We start from the raw sequence: 15,441 nt of genomic DNA, 5'->3' as shown, positions 1-15,441 counted from the left end.
ATAATTTTCACCAGGTTTTGCTTTCTCCACCCTGAACAACTACTCAAACCTATGCCAGTGACTTCATGGCTTCTAATATCTCCATAAAATCACAAATCCCTGGTGTCAGGCTGAAAAACATACCTCTGGTGGTCTGTGAAGCAGTCATCTCATTATTCAGCTGCCGTTTTCTAGAAGAGGACTATTTAAAAACAAAAACAGTTTCAGGGCACCGAAAGCTATCATATGCTTTAAATCATCTCATATCCAGGCTCTACTCCGCTGGAAGGATTCCTCTCTCTACTAATTCCCAAGAAATGGCAGCTGTGCTAAGGTAGGCACCTCAACTTAAAAAAACATCTAGGAAGCATACACAAACAACGGCGATGTGAATTATTGTTCTCATGTTGTCTGGCATACATTCATAAGCTTTTGGGTACAGGCTTTTTCAAAGCTCTCTGCTGCACTGCCTGTGGGATCTGAGTCCAACCTTTCTTCTCTTCATCTAAAAGAAGAAAAAGGTGAGTAGTGTTTTCTGCCAAGGTCACTCTGTTATCATCTTCCCTTCTCCTGCCAAATGCTGATGCTTCAACAGAGAACAGGAGTGTGGTGGAGGAGGTAGTCTTGGTCTGTTGATACTGAGGCCCAAGAAGAACATTTATGCTTAAAGGACAGTGAATGGTCAGCATAAGAACTTGGTAGCTTAACATGAGAAGAAAGCTCACAGAATGACTCCACAGTGTATCCCCTGTTCCCATGACTCACCCATGCATGAAAAACCAGCGTCTTTAACGTTTTCACATGCCTCTTCACTAACAATGATACAGCTCAACTTACCATGCCCCACTGGAAGCAGCTCTAAAGCCAAAATTAGTGCCTCCCAAAAAAAAAAAAAAAAAAAAAAGCAAACTTATGGTGTCTTTAACTCACAGGTCCACACAGAGTTACTTTAAATAGAGTAACTTTCTCCTCTTCTCTTTGCTTTTCAACCATTCATTGTTTACTCAATTCTTTCTCTCTTGGATCAATACCTTCAGGCTAAAAACCTAAACTATGAAAGTTCAGCTGTTTCTCATCCATCTGTACTCCTGTTCTCTTTGAAGAGCTGCGTTGTGAGGAAAAATCTGTTTTGAAAATATATCTAAATTATCAAATTAACTGAAAATAGCAGTTCAGTTTCATTCTTTATGCTTAAGTTAGTTAAGTAAGTTAAGTTAGATGGGCCTTCCCCTTCAGATAGAAGGAGCAGACATGGCTTATGTATTTTTAAGAATCATAGAATCATTACTATTGGAAAAGACCTCTAAGATCATCAAGTCCAACCGTCAACCCAACACTACCATGCCCACTAAACTACGTCCCTGAGAAGAGAAGAAACTCTTGAAACCATATAGGTTATCTTTTTATTTTGGCTTCCTTCATTTCCACACTACCAATCTGGAAAACAAAGAAATCACCTTTTTTCCTCAATCTTTCTTTTCCTTTCTTCCACATGTTATCTTGAGACCTGTTATTACATTACTCGTTTTTTTTGTTACAAGCCTGTAGACTGATATCTTGCTTTTGTTAGAAACTACTTTCCCCCAGTCAGTCGAGCAGACCTGATGACCAGCCTTGCTAGCATGAAGGGGAGAGCAGTTTTCTTCTGTTCAGGGGCAGATGCTTTGGACCCAAACAGAAGCAGCACTATCTGTGTGTTGCTGAATAGGAACAGTGTATCTGCGTGAAACATGCATATTGATATGAATTCTGCAAGGCCTGCTTTTCTAAGGAGAGGTAAAACTGCTACAGGTACCAGGTTTAGTCTTTGAATTATCTCTGAACTTAAAGAAGGCACTTATTTTGATGTTTTAACTGCCCATTTTTAGTGACTTCAGACCAAAGATCTTATACTTGTGGGATGCACTGAGACAGAAGACTTCCTATGGCTTTCGTAACACTAAACACACTGAGGAATGCAGATCAATATTCATCAGCAAGCACCACAGTATTTATCACAGACATTCATCTAGCCTGAAAGAAATTGAAATGCTCTGCCAGAAAGGACTGTCTCTGAAATGAAAATCGGAGAGCAAAAATTTCTATGAAAAACTGTATTTTTTAAACCTCATAATCTGATTAAAAAATGCATTTCTAAGAAGACATCAGGAACTAGATTCTTTTAAGTCATATGCTTTTGATACATTTTCAACATAATAGCTGAGCTAAAACTTGGAGAACCAAAAGTTATCCCAGAAAGGAAGATAAATCAGAGACCAAAAAGAATCTCTGTATTGCATTCTTATTTAGAAGGAGAAAAGCTGTACTTTTGTTTACAGGGAAGGAATGGAAGACAAAGACATCTACCTTCTTTACTGCATCACACTTCCTTTTTTGTAAGTAATGCAGTCCTTGATGTGGGTTCAGGTCAGATATCAACAGTGGATTATACCTTTTTTTCTCAGCCTGTTTCTGGGTGCTTTACGATGTTATGGCTAGCTGACAGCTTAAGTCCTTTCCCAGATTATAACAGCATGATCCTTCTTCCTCTTGCCAGCACTTATCTGATCCCACTGTGGGGTGGTTCTAAAAGTAAGCTCAAGCTGCAATAAAACTAATTCTGCAAGAAAAATCATGGATCTGACGGCTCACCTCTGGGAACAGGTTCACTATGGGGATCCTGCATGTGCCAGTGCATGGCAACAGGTGGCTTTATAGCCCCCACCTGGCAGACATGATGAGGAAATGACTGCAAGCAGTCCTGCCTTAAATCAGCTTAAACTGTGGAAATATGTCATTAAATATGCTTTGCAGCAAAAATTAAGAAGGATAGCTTAATGTATCAGTGTTTTGGGGGATTAAGCTAATCTACAAGCTATGTTTCTTTTAACAGAACGTGGAATGATTGGAATGCTAGGTGGACTGACCTGAAAAAAATTGCCAAAGCTACTTCATCATCTTAACAATGGAAATTTGATTAGTTCAGATTTCTCTTCCGGAAAAGACTGATTTTATACCTTCATTTTAAAAACAACATCCAGACAAACAGTAAAATAATGAACTGCTACAGTGAAATTGGGCCATAAATCTTGGGCATCTGAATGATTTAAAAAAAAAAGAAAAATATTTCATGTTCTTAATGGGCCTAATTGGTAACATTCCCCCTCAACCCAAGTTGACACATTACTTTCAGCAGTTTCAGTTCAAATTCATCTCTCTCTTCTAGATGGTAGTTTTGTATAAACCAGAATTGTTGATTATAAATCTCCTACAGCAAATTGAAAAAAAAAAGATTAAAAAATATTAAAAAATATTAAAAAATAATCATGTGAGTTTCAAAGGGCAGTAATTTATATGGGACATCTGACTCGTAGGAAGGAAATCAGTACTGATCAGATGAAAATTCAGAGAGTGAAGAATTTGCTTACTTTTATCCAGTCTGATTTATGGGACTTTAGCACTTTTATAATTTTGTATTGATTACGAAGCCTTTGCATAGGTTAATGATAAAGGTTAAAAGTTCCTTAATAGTGAAAAGGATTGAAAAGATGGATTTCTTCATTTAAAACATGCATTATTGACAATGCTGATTCCAGCAACCTAGAGCATTGAAGTTATAATGAACATGTCTTATAATGAACATGGATTTAGAAGCTATTGCATGAGAAAGCAATAGGAATAGATCTAACGAAGGTTACTGTGATTCTCTCTACCTCATATGAAAAATACAGTTATGTTTTAGTCTCTGTATGTGAAATAAAACCAAGTCTTTTAGACATCTAATACTTTGCTATATGCTAAAACTGACCTACAAGTAAAATAGTGTACATTAACCATTTCAACAAATAATGTTATCTCTTTCTGATTCTTAAGAATGCGAAATAAATGGAAATGTTTTGGTTTGTGACACCATTTGTTTGTGTTACATTAACTCATAAAAGTTTTGTTTTCTAAGTGGAAATACTGAGTTCATTTATGTATAATGTGAAACAAATGCCACTGTCAACTTTGAAAGAAAACTTTCAAATACTAGACTAGAGACTTAATGTCTGCTGCTCTTGTAGTTAAAATGACTTGCCAGACTTATGTTAAGATCATTGGTTACACTCTATTTCTCATATATAGAGATTTCATAAAATATGTGCAGTTAAACATGATATGTTGGATTCATTTCCTAATATATGGTTAACCATGCAGAATTCTCTTAGCTAATGCCATTAGGCAGACTTCTTAATTGCTTTCTAACAATAACAGTAATACTATTCCTTTGTTTGTAGGTGAGATTACTTGCATCTTGATATTCCCTGTGCATTTATAATTGCTATTTGTGTTGATTTGTGTATTATTACAATGATCATTAGAATACATAAGGTCAAAAAGGAGGATTTTAGATCAAATTATTTCCTCCAAATACGTACCAATTACCTATTCCAGAAAGTTTCTTCATAACAGTATCTATGTTTAGTGCATAGACAGAGAGCAAACAGGCAACAGCTCAGTACACTGTGTTTCAAAGAGTTCTTACCTGCATCATGCTACAGCATACTACGTTATATGGACAGTGACATAGTTTTCCCTGGGAAAACTAGTGAAAGCTCTGTCACTTAAGAATAGAGTGGATAAAGCACAAGAAAGTTACTCTGAGAGATAAAGAAATCTAATGATGGCTTGATTATCACCACACTTCATATACGGACTCAAAAATCCCAGTCATTGATGATCTTCCTTTGTGGAGGCAAGCTAAACAAATTTTCAGTTGGTTTGGCTCCTAAGTGATCATCGTCTCCCTGTTCCACATCACCTTGTGGCATATAGATCAGGTTCAGTCCTTTGGTACTCCTACTCAAGGTCCTGCCTGGGATCTGACACAGGTTTCCTGAGCTACTTTTCTCAGGAGCAGCCGTGAAAACCCACACGATTGCATTTCACTGAAAGAAATGATTGATCAATTAGAGAGGTGAAACTCATGAGGTCATTAAGAATTTGCTGCTAGAATTTAAATCACAGTACAGAACCTTCCTATGATGCTAAGCAATTCTCCAAATTTCAGTGATTTCACTGGCTATGTCTACGCTGTCAAGTAACATAGCTTGTGAGTTGTCTCCTTGTTTCAGTTCCCGTTGTCCACATTGCATAAATGTTAGTTCATTCCATGGCTCAGCATTAAGGAAAACCATCTCCATCCCTCCAAAACAAACCTCAAGTTCTGTGGATAATTCATTCCAAGGACTGCTTCCAAAAGGCAACACAAACCAGACGGCCGAAGGCTTGGATTTCTCTGCCCTAGAAGTCCCTCAACAGCAGGCTTTTTATTTTCAAAACACTTTCCCATGCCTGGATATCATATCCCAGAGCCTGTAATGCACTCCTTCAGTTTCATGTTATAAAAACACCACCCGGTGGGTTGCAGCACAGCCCTCATGTTTTTTTCAGGCACTTTGAACTCAAAACAAACAAACAAAGTGATAACTGGGTTTTTGAGCCAAGGAGACCACTGTGTGTGGCTTAAAGGAGATGCAGGGCATTGTACTGTATAGTGGAGATTTGTTTAGCAGTTTCTTCTAGGTATTGCTATCTCTGAGCACGGTAGACATAAGCCACTCAACACCACTTTGCCTGAAGGATCTCCTTCTGGGATGTATACTTAGCTATGTAAATATAGCTGCAATGACTCTCTGTACTTTAGTGGCAAACACTTTTACGAAGTACTGGCTTCTCAGAGATGTTTGCACACATCGGACATTCACTATTTTCATGGCAATATGGCAGCCCTTCATCCTGCCCTTCAACACCAGATACTGAAGCCAAAAATGTTTAAAGGCAGGGGTTTAGGTACAAAAGTGAAAATATAAGACTACGGGTGAAACAAATATGAACTCAATTAATACCCTGCCTTTTCTTTTGTTTTGTTTTGATTTGTTTTCCTACCTAGAATTTCTAAAATGTAATCCATTTGCCAGAGCTACACGATTTGGTATTTAGTTTTGGTTTTCCACGAAAGATATAAAGCATAATGACAGGAAATATGTCTGAAAATATTCACCGGTCGCTCAGCAGTGAACCTCTTATGTGACTATGTGTAGGATTCATCTGTCCAAATTCAGACTAAATATCTACATCTGAGTACTCCATCTCCTTCTTCTGCATTTACTTGTTTCTCTATATTCACTATAACAGGAGCTGCAGTAACTAACTTTGATGCAAGGCAGGATTCAGTTGTCTAAACAAAAGTACCAAAAGCCACTGGAGATGCTCTAGGATGTCCAAGACACCCTTAAAGGTTTTTGTAAGAATCAGGCTTCTTTTGGATGGGCAGCTGTATGCCAACTGTGATACCCCCCTCTCCTGCACCTAAAATGTCTGTAGGTGGCTATGTTTAACCAACTGAACCCTAGCTGTAGGTGTAGACTGTACAGATCTGAAAAACTAAGTGGAATTAATCACACCTTACATATCATCTGTTATTATCTTCTTAAGCTCACCACTTTAGCATCAGCATAATGCTACTTTATGCTGCATTCGGGACGGTCCTTGCACTTAAGCTTATCATCTCTGAACAAACTGACCCATATAACCACTATAGCAATGCAGATGAAATTCTGTTCTGCCAAAATATGAGCTCATCTGTGATTTTAAAAAAGCTGTACTAAATTTTTTTTAATGGATGTATTTTAAGGACTCTGGCCTTCATAGTAAAAAATGATCTCATATAACCGAGAAGGTGTAAGCACATTTTCGGTTTGTTGGGTTTTTTATTTTGGCTTTTCATTGCTTTTGGTTTGGGTTCTTCTTGCATAAAGCAAAGTGGCTGTAGAAAAAGCAGCATGAATTTATGAGAATTATGAGAATCATTCACTCTACTTTACAAGGATAATAAATATGTATCCCTATGCTCCAAGGCACACATTAATCACTGAATACCAGAAGTTAGGGGTCCCAATGGACTGATTATTTAAATTTTTCACTATATCTTATTGTTTCTCCCACCTCAAAAGCATCAAGCAATGGTCACAGGCAGACTCAAATAGTGAAACAGAGACATTACTGTTTTGGCAAAATCTAGTCATTTTGGTTTTGAACCTTCTTTTCTCTTTCACCTTACCTTTACTGACAAGCTATTGGAATTGACAGAATCAGATACAATAATTTATTTCACCCAAATTAAGATTTTAGACCTCATGGAAAGATACAAGGAGATAGGAATCAAAACCATTTTACAACATACAATTTTAGTATCACTGAAGCCTGTTTTCTGTGCTAATTCATTAATTTCATTGATAGGGCAGCAGTTATATGTATGTTTATGTAACAACAGGTTCCATAATGCAAAAGTCTTCATTCATTCTAAATGAATAATGCTGACTCTCCTGTTCTTTTCTCATGAACGTTGTAGGAAATAGAGTTTCACCGAAAGACAAGAATTTTAAAGTATTAAGAAATTCAGCTGAGTAAACTGATTTATAATTCAGATATGGCAAACTAATGTGCAATGCTAGATAATTTATTTTTCTTTAAAATTAAACCCTAAAAATCCCCAAAGCTTCACTGGAAAAATGCTTGATAATTTTGACATTTCTTTAGCCTCTGTGGATCTGCTGTTAATTTCTCCTTCATTAAATGAAAACTAAACAAAATAAAGCAGACATACATTTTTCAGGTTGATTCCTGGCTTAATTCTCAGCAGAGATATCTCTTATATCACTGTTCATGTCTTCAAAAGCGATGTAGTCAAAGAATGGTAAAGCAATGTAGGTTCCTTCCCTATGTACTACTTGTTAGTGAAATCCAATGGGGGTTTTTTGTTTTCTTGTTTGTTCATGACTAGTACTGAATTGTGAAATATTTAGTACTTATAGAATTACAGAATCACAGAATTGTTGAGGTTGGAAGGGATGTCTGAGATCATCCATTCCAACCCCCCTGCTCTTTTCCGTTGCACGTACTGTGCAATGGAGAGGGCAAAAGTTGCACTACGTCGTAAAAACATACAGATTTCCTGAAGAGGGTGAATATATGCACTGCTATATGTGTACTATAAGAAGAGCATACGTTCAAGCATAATATAGCATATGCTTTCCTTTTAGGGACATCCCTTGGCTTTTTCAAGTATAGATGCAGTCATAAAAACATCAAAAAGACCTCAAGAAATTAGCCCTTTGCCAGGTGCCCTTCATAATATAGTTCTTCTCAGGCATCTTTTTCTCCCGTCATTGAGGCTTCATAGCCAACATCACATGAATTTCACATGGAAAAGTCTTTGAATAGTAGCAGAGGTAGTCCATTGTTTCTACTTTTCTTTCTAAACACTGTATACTCATAATTATTTTGTGATATTTTTAAGATTAATGGCTTAAATGCATTAATTGGGGAATGATCTGACATACACTGACTATTTTTTTCTCACATATAGCTACCGTTCAGTATAGGAATCTATATATTATTTAAAGTAGGAAATGCAAGTTTTTGCAAAAACCACTACATATAAACTGAAGCATGTCTGAGGTATTGAAACACAGGTCTGTGATCTAGTTAGTATAACTATGTTTTGAAACCTTTTCATGACATTATGTAGCTAGGAATAAAACCTGGCAAAAAAAAATAGTAAAAGAAAGGGAGGAGACATCCCTTAGAAGCTTTAAAAGTTCCAGATGGCAAAAGATTGGCCAATCATAAAAAAAGGTTTGGTAACTAATATGTTACCATATTAGAGGAAATGGCCTCAAGTTGCACCAAGGGAGGTTTAGATTGAACATTAGGAAAAATTTCTTTACTGAAAGAGTGGTCAGGCCTTGGAACAGGCTGCCCAGGGAAGTGGTGGAGTCACCATCCCTGGAGGTATTTAAAAGACGTGTAGATGAGGCCCTTAGGGACATGGTGTAGTGGGCATGGTGGTGTTGGGTTGACGGTTGGACACGATGATCTTAGAGGTCTTTTCCAACCTGTATGATTCTATGATTCTATGATTCTATGTCATTTTAATTTATGGAATGACAATGCAAAGTAAATTTTTCTTTTCCTCCTTTTTTGTTAAAATCAATTAATGCATTTTTTTAAGTATATCTGCATAAAGTCATTATTGAGACCTCATTATTGTGAATTGCAGGATTCAAACTAATATTATGTCTTCCTTCATACTACAAAAATAGATCTCTATTAATCAATGTTGGTGTTTACTTGACACAGTAAGGAGAATGTCCTAGCTCTTGCTAGCTGCAAATTCCTGAACCCGTTGCTTTAATATCACTGTCCCTTCATTCCTCTTAATCATTATGCTATTCTTCTTTTTGCCTTTGCCTACAAATTCTTCAGTTTACTTTATCAGTTGCATCCAAATTTATCTTCTGCTTCCCTAAAATATTATTGCTCCTTACTGACATCTATAAATTCATGACCAACATGCTTACATATCACCCTTTTCCAGGTGTCTTATTATTGTAAATTGCATTTCCAACTTCATATTTAAACATTCTTCTAGAGCACATTAGGCTTTTGGTCTATTCATCTGACTGACCTTGATGTATTTCTTTAACCTCTCATAAAGCTTCTTCATGATCATTCTTATGAATTTTGGGACAGAACTTCAACTGGTTATCAGTGCTTTTCCTCACAGCTCATGTGTTGTAAGATCCCAAAATTTAGCTTACTTGTAATGATTGAAATAATTATTTGCCCTTCTGAGAAGAATTTTGCATACAACTTCACAGGAGTGTTGTCTTGTAAAAGCCACATTCCGCATTTTTTTCCTATCTCTAACACCGTCCCATCCTTACTCAAGTTCTTCCTCACATTTGAGGCTCATAGAAGATACTTTTGCCATAAAAGCTGTATTTTGAATCTTCCAGAATATCATAAGAATGATGCACAGAGAGAAATCCAGTTCTTCCTCCTCTCTAATTCTTTGGCAGGGTTTGTATCCAACGGGATTCCCACTGCAGCTCATTTGGCAACTTCATTTTCCCTTGAAGAGCCATGTTAGTTCAGATATATGTTACTCAGCATATAGAAGATAATATAGCAAGGTGTTTGATGTTAGACTACAGTTACACAAACACTTTCTGGTTTGGTTTCAAACTAGGCCATTATTAGAGGATGTTCCATTTAAAATGTTTAAAATGCTTAAAGTCCCAGCACGGAGCTTGGTAGGCAAGCATCTACTGCTCAAAAATCATAGCCCATTTTTGTAATATTTTGACAATCTCAGTAGAAAAGCTCCATGTCCAATGAAAATCTTCCATGACTTTAGGTTTGATTTTCCAAATGAAGGTTAAAGGCTCTTGCTGAATATTAGAAGGAAACTGCAATGTTACTGTAGCTATTCTGGAGAACATAACAGGTCAGCTCTCAAGGTTGTCAGTACCATTACCTCTCACAAGCTTTAAATATCTTTAGAAGATGTTAAAAAGCATTAGAAATATTCTGCAGCTATTATACTATAATGAGATGCTGTAATATTTATCACAATGTTTGGTGAAATTCTTTTACTGTTTAATTTTTTCTAAACCAGAGCAGGACAATACTTTAAATTGCAGCCACTAACTGAGTTTCACAGCTGATGCTGGGAAAGGTATGTGATACTGGGCAGCTTTGCTTTGTATAGGTTCATGCAAAAGTTATATTTGGATTTTAATTCCCAAGAGATTTATCTTCTGTTCTGCTGCAATTCTAGCTTTTCTTCAGAAAAAAACTCTGAATCTCAGCTGAAACTTCTGAATTCTACCATTTTCCAGTCAAAATATTAGCTCTAGTATGATTTTGATAGTAAACTAGACATTTATCAGAGATCATTTGAAATATTTGGGAAACTTAAATGCCTTTTCTATAACATAATTCCAGCTTCTAACATGTGAAGAAACTAAAACCAAATGAATTTGCTTTTGGTTTTGACTGTTCTGCTATAAATGTTTGGATAGCTCTCATTGCACGTTTGCTGTGAACTACAAAAGTTAAATTCATTTAGAGGAAAGGATCACTTCCATTATTGATTATGATATACGAAAGGTGATATACGTGTTTAAATCCTGATGCATAATGGACAACAGAACCTACGTATTTAAACAGAAAGTAGAGCCTAGGTAGGAATTAAATTTATAATTATACTTATTAGAACTAGCTAAAAAAAAACCCCATAGCATTCTGGGGGCGGGGGGGAAACACAGTTCTGTTAAAACAGGCTATTTTTTAGGAGTGTTCTTCTGTTCAGTGATTTTTTCACAGGATCATGTCTAAATATATTTTTTGAACTTCTCATTTCAATAAAGTCAACGTTGTGGCATAGACCTATGAGGCTGAATAGGTGAAAGATTTTCTGTAAGTTTACACTGCAATCTTAAAAGTATATTCATTTAACATCAGAGATTATATTAAATACTTTATGGCATTTTGATTGATCAAAGGAAAATGTATTAGCAGGTTTGAACATTTTTTAAAAACACTCTTTTCATGGGAACTTCCAAAGTCTGCAGTTTTCATTTGAGGCTGGAAAGAAAAGAAAAAAAAAAAAAGAGATAACATTTCCCATAAAATGAAATCTATTTTTTTCCTATTTTCCATAATATTGTCAATGAAATTTTCACTAGAAATTAAACCTGGCTCTCCAGTCAGTAATTAATATCTAGTCACATTGTCTTCAGATTCAGATTATATACTCTAACTGAAACCAGTTATTTCTTTAACTGCAAGATCTAGGAATATTTTTCTTTTTATGATAATTATCTTTTATAATAAGTGATATTCTGGATGTTTAAGATAAGACCATATCTTTCACTGCTGTGACAGTATATCTGTAAATACACTGGGAAAAATTTGCTTCATTATACCTATAGCACTTGGTGAATTGCTTTGTTGTATAGGTGAGAGCTGAATTTTTCAATGTCTGTTGAAATCAGTCTTTAAACATGGGAAAACCTCACTAATGTTCTGCAGAAATGACCCAAACAATTTTTTTGTTGTTGTTCTACTTATAAAACTTCCCTGGGAAAAAACACCTTGATATACCTTCTTTGATGATCCACCAAATCCATGCAGTGAAGTGTTGAGTGACTGATCTTTTTCTAGGCAGTTTACTAAATGTGTATGGCAAGGAGAAGTTGTATTCCCTCCTTCTCAACATCTATTGTCACTCTTGCTCCTTATATGTCCACTTGCATTGTACTCATAGAGCTAATTTTCACAAATTCCAGGCAAGAACGCTGGATCAATAAATCCACACAAAATAGCAGTATATTCTGCTGTCTAAGTACAGCAGCAAAGAAGACAAATTCATTCTAGCAGGTTTTTCGGACAACATGATTGACTTCAGCTGACTCTTCCCTTAATGCATTTTTTCAGAGCTACAGGAAGGAGATTTAAGCACATACAGCAAGTTCACAAAGAGCAGCTTTCAAGCTGCTTTTAGAGAAAAGAGTATTTTTAACACAAGCACCAAAAAAGTTGTTCCTTTTAAAAATGAGGATTCTCTGTAGCTTCTGTTAAACCAGCTTAACAAAGAGGATAACACCACGACTAAAATGTTTATACTTCATCACAGTCCCTTTGAATAATAAAAAAAAAAGCATCACTAGTTTATTCATCTTTCCTAATAATACAGAGAGGAAAGGAGTACCTAAACAATGAATAATAATGTAGAAACTCAGACTGTAAAATCAATATGTCAGCTCAGTAGAGCTGAGCTTCTTTCTAGTGCTGCTGTTCCAACAGTAGAGTTTACCTTCTGAATTATATATGTATTGACCTAATTACATAAATATTGACTTTGCTTTATATGAAGCCTTTTTCGTCTCAGTGTAATTACAATGTCAATATTTGTTGCATGTAATAACACTGAATTTAAACTTGTTAATTTTGATTGATAGTGGCATGCCGCAAGTTATTATATGGGATAAGACAGTTAGTCTAGAAGTATGCATAGCAAATACAAGCAGCTGACAATGCTACCAAAGCTGAATGTGTCTCCAAGACCTTCTCTTTTTGATTGTTTAACCAGGCAGGGGAAATATAATGGGTGATTACCTCTTCTTGTTCCATACAAAACACTGTTTTGAGATGGAGATATATTTACCCTGCTCCAAAAAAGTACAAATATTCAGCCAGGAACTCAGTAAAAGAGTTCCTGTTTAAAGTTAGCTTTACAATTTTGCCTTACAATGTTGTAAAGTCTGTTTAAATTGTGCCAAAATGGAGGTTTTATAGAGCAACAAGTATACTTTGCTGCATACCTTCCATCAGGTATAGGTTATTTTGGAATAATATTGGGACCCAGACACAAGTAATTTCACATTAAATTATTTCCCTTTTCCTTCAAATCCAAGAAAGATGTGAGCAGTGGACTTTTAGGTACTACTGGGACTTGCAAAACTGTTCACTTCAGTCTGCAAATGTTTGTTGAGATATATTGCTACAAGAACAACTTTGTTCAGAGCTCGCAGACCTCTGAATTACTTTCAACGATGAATAGCCATATAGTATAGTGTACGTTTCTAGATGCAATTATAAAGGATTTTGAATTTGGCAGTAACATGACAATTAGAAACCAAACTGTGACAGTCTGTGTGCTGAGGATATTTAAATTTGTTCTAGCAATAACATGTTGCCAGTAGTGACAAGGCATGCATCATACTATATTTTCTTATTTGTCTCAGCAGGGATGCCAGACAAGACGAACCTCAGTGACGTAAAGCAAATCCATCAAACCAACGATGGCAGCACTTTAGACACAACTGGAGCAGGATGTACAACAATGGCTGATTATATGACATTTTTGCTGATTAGTTTGGTAACACTGTTTCTCAGTCTTTGGTAACTGTTTAGCTCTGGCTTGATATATGTGTCTCATTATCATCCATTTATCCGCACTCACAAGCCTGGAAAAAGGTATCTGGTGGATATAGCAATATTCATGATAATATTCATGTATAATATCAGCCTTTCTGATCTTAGGCCTGAATATTAACAGAGTTGTTTCTGTAATATTTTTCCTGTGTTTTTTTTTAACACCTGTATAGTCACACAAAATCATGTTTCATTTTATAATATCTTATGTTAAAAATAAGTTGACTATGCTAATCTTTCCCTTAAAAGAAATTTGTAAAAAAGAGATCACAGAATCACCGAGTTGTGGAAGGGGCCCCTGGAGATCATCTAGACCAACCCTGTGCTCAGAGAAGAGTCAACTAGAGCAAGCTGCCCAAGGCCACGTCCAGTTGGTATTTGAGCATCTCCAAGGATGGAGACTCTACAGCCTCTCTGGGCAACCTGTTCCAGTGCTTGAACACTCATAACAAAAAAGTTTTTTCTTACATTTAAATGTTATCTACTGTATTTCAGTTTGTGCCCATTGCCTCTTGTCGTGTCACTGGGCACTGCTGAGAAGAGTTTAAGTCCATTTTCGTTACTCCCCTTATCAGGTATTTATACACTTTGATAAGATCCCCCCTGCATCTTCTCCAGGCCAAACAGTCCTAGCTGTCTCAGCCTCTCCTTGTATAAGACTTGTTCCCATGCCCTAAAAATCTTCATGGCCCTTTGCAGGACTCTATCCAACATGTCCATGTCTCTCTTGTCCTTGGGAGCCCAGACCTAGGCACAGCACTGTAGATGTGGTCTCACCAGTGTTGAGCAGAGGGGGAGGATCACCTCCTTTGACCAGCTGGCAATGCTTTTCCTAATTCAGCCCATGTTGTGCCAGGGCACATTGTTGGCTCATGTTCAACTTGGTGTCCATCAGGACTCCCCCAGGTCCTGCTCTGCAAAGCTGCTTTCCAGCCAGCATGCACTGTTGCATGGGGTTATTCTTCCCCAGGTGGAGGACTCGGCATTTCCCTTTCTTGAACTTCATGAGATTCCTATCAAACCATTTCTTCAGTCTGTCAGGATTCCTATGAATGGCAGAACAACTCTCTGGTGTAACAGCTACTCTTCCCATTTTTGTGTCCTCTGTGAGAACTTGCTGAGAGTGCACTTTGTTGCATCATCCAGGACATTAATGAAGAAATCAAACAGTATCAACCCCTGGAGTAAACCAGGAGTAACTGGTCTCCATGTGGACTTTGTGCTGCTATTCACAACCCTACATGTAACTGATAACAACTGATGAAACCGTTGCTCAGCACTTCATGAGTTTTGTATTTAAAGTTCTGCCTTCTGGGACATAATACCTGTAAAAGAGAAAATGTTGAATTTGCCCTTCTGTCTTTCTCCAAAAAGGAAAAAAAATCCACAATGTAAACTCAGCTAATTTTAATAGGAATTGTTTTTCATTCAGAAAAACTACGTATTAGATACTGTATATGTATATGCAGATATACATATAACCACATTTTATCTAGACATAACAGCAAGGTTAGGATTCAATGCTGGATTAAGGTATCTTAATCTATATGTCTACATAAAGATATTTATATATGTGCTATATATCTATTACATATGTGCTCTATATCTCTAAGCTGTCACTGCAGTCAGTGGAAATACAAGGTAACATTCCATTGC

The 15,441-nt window shown here is 36.5% G+C and overlaps 1 protein-coding gene across 1 annotated transcript in view; it reads left to right on the top strand.

The window, feature by feature from the left end:
- GPC5 (glypican 5) overlaps nucleotides 1-15,215 on the top strand; it is a 769,104-nt gene extending 753,889 nt beyond the window's left edge. The window contains exon 8 of the mRNA XM_075138505.1: nucleotides 13,599-15,215. Within this exon, the coding sequence (XP_074994606.1) occupies nucleotides 13,599-13,756 (158 nt within the window). The 3' untranslated portion in view covers nucleotides 13,757-15,215. The remainder of the gene's footprint in view (nucleotides 1-13,598) is intronic.
- Nucleotides 15,216-15,441: the final 226 nt, after the last annotated feature.

Source organism: Calonectris borealis, chromosome 1, assembly GCF_964195595.1.
Source record: "Calonectris borealis chromosome 1, bCalBor7.hap1.2, whole genome shotgun sequence".
NCBI lineage: Eukaryota > Metazoa > Chordata > Aves > Procellariiformes > Procellariidae > Calonectris > Calonectris borealis.
Note: the sequence above shows the minus strand (reverse complement) of the source record. Positions and strands in the feature narration are given on the sequence as shown.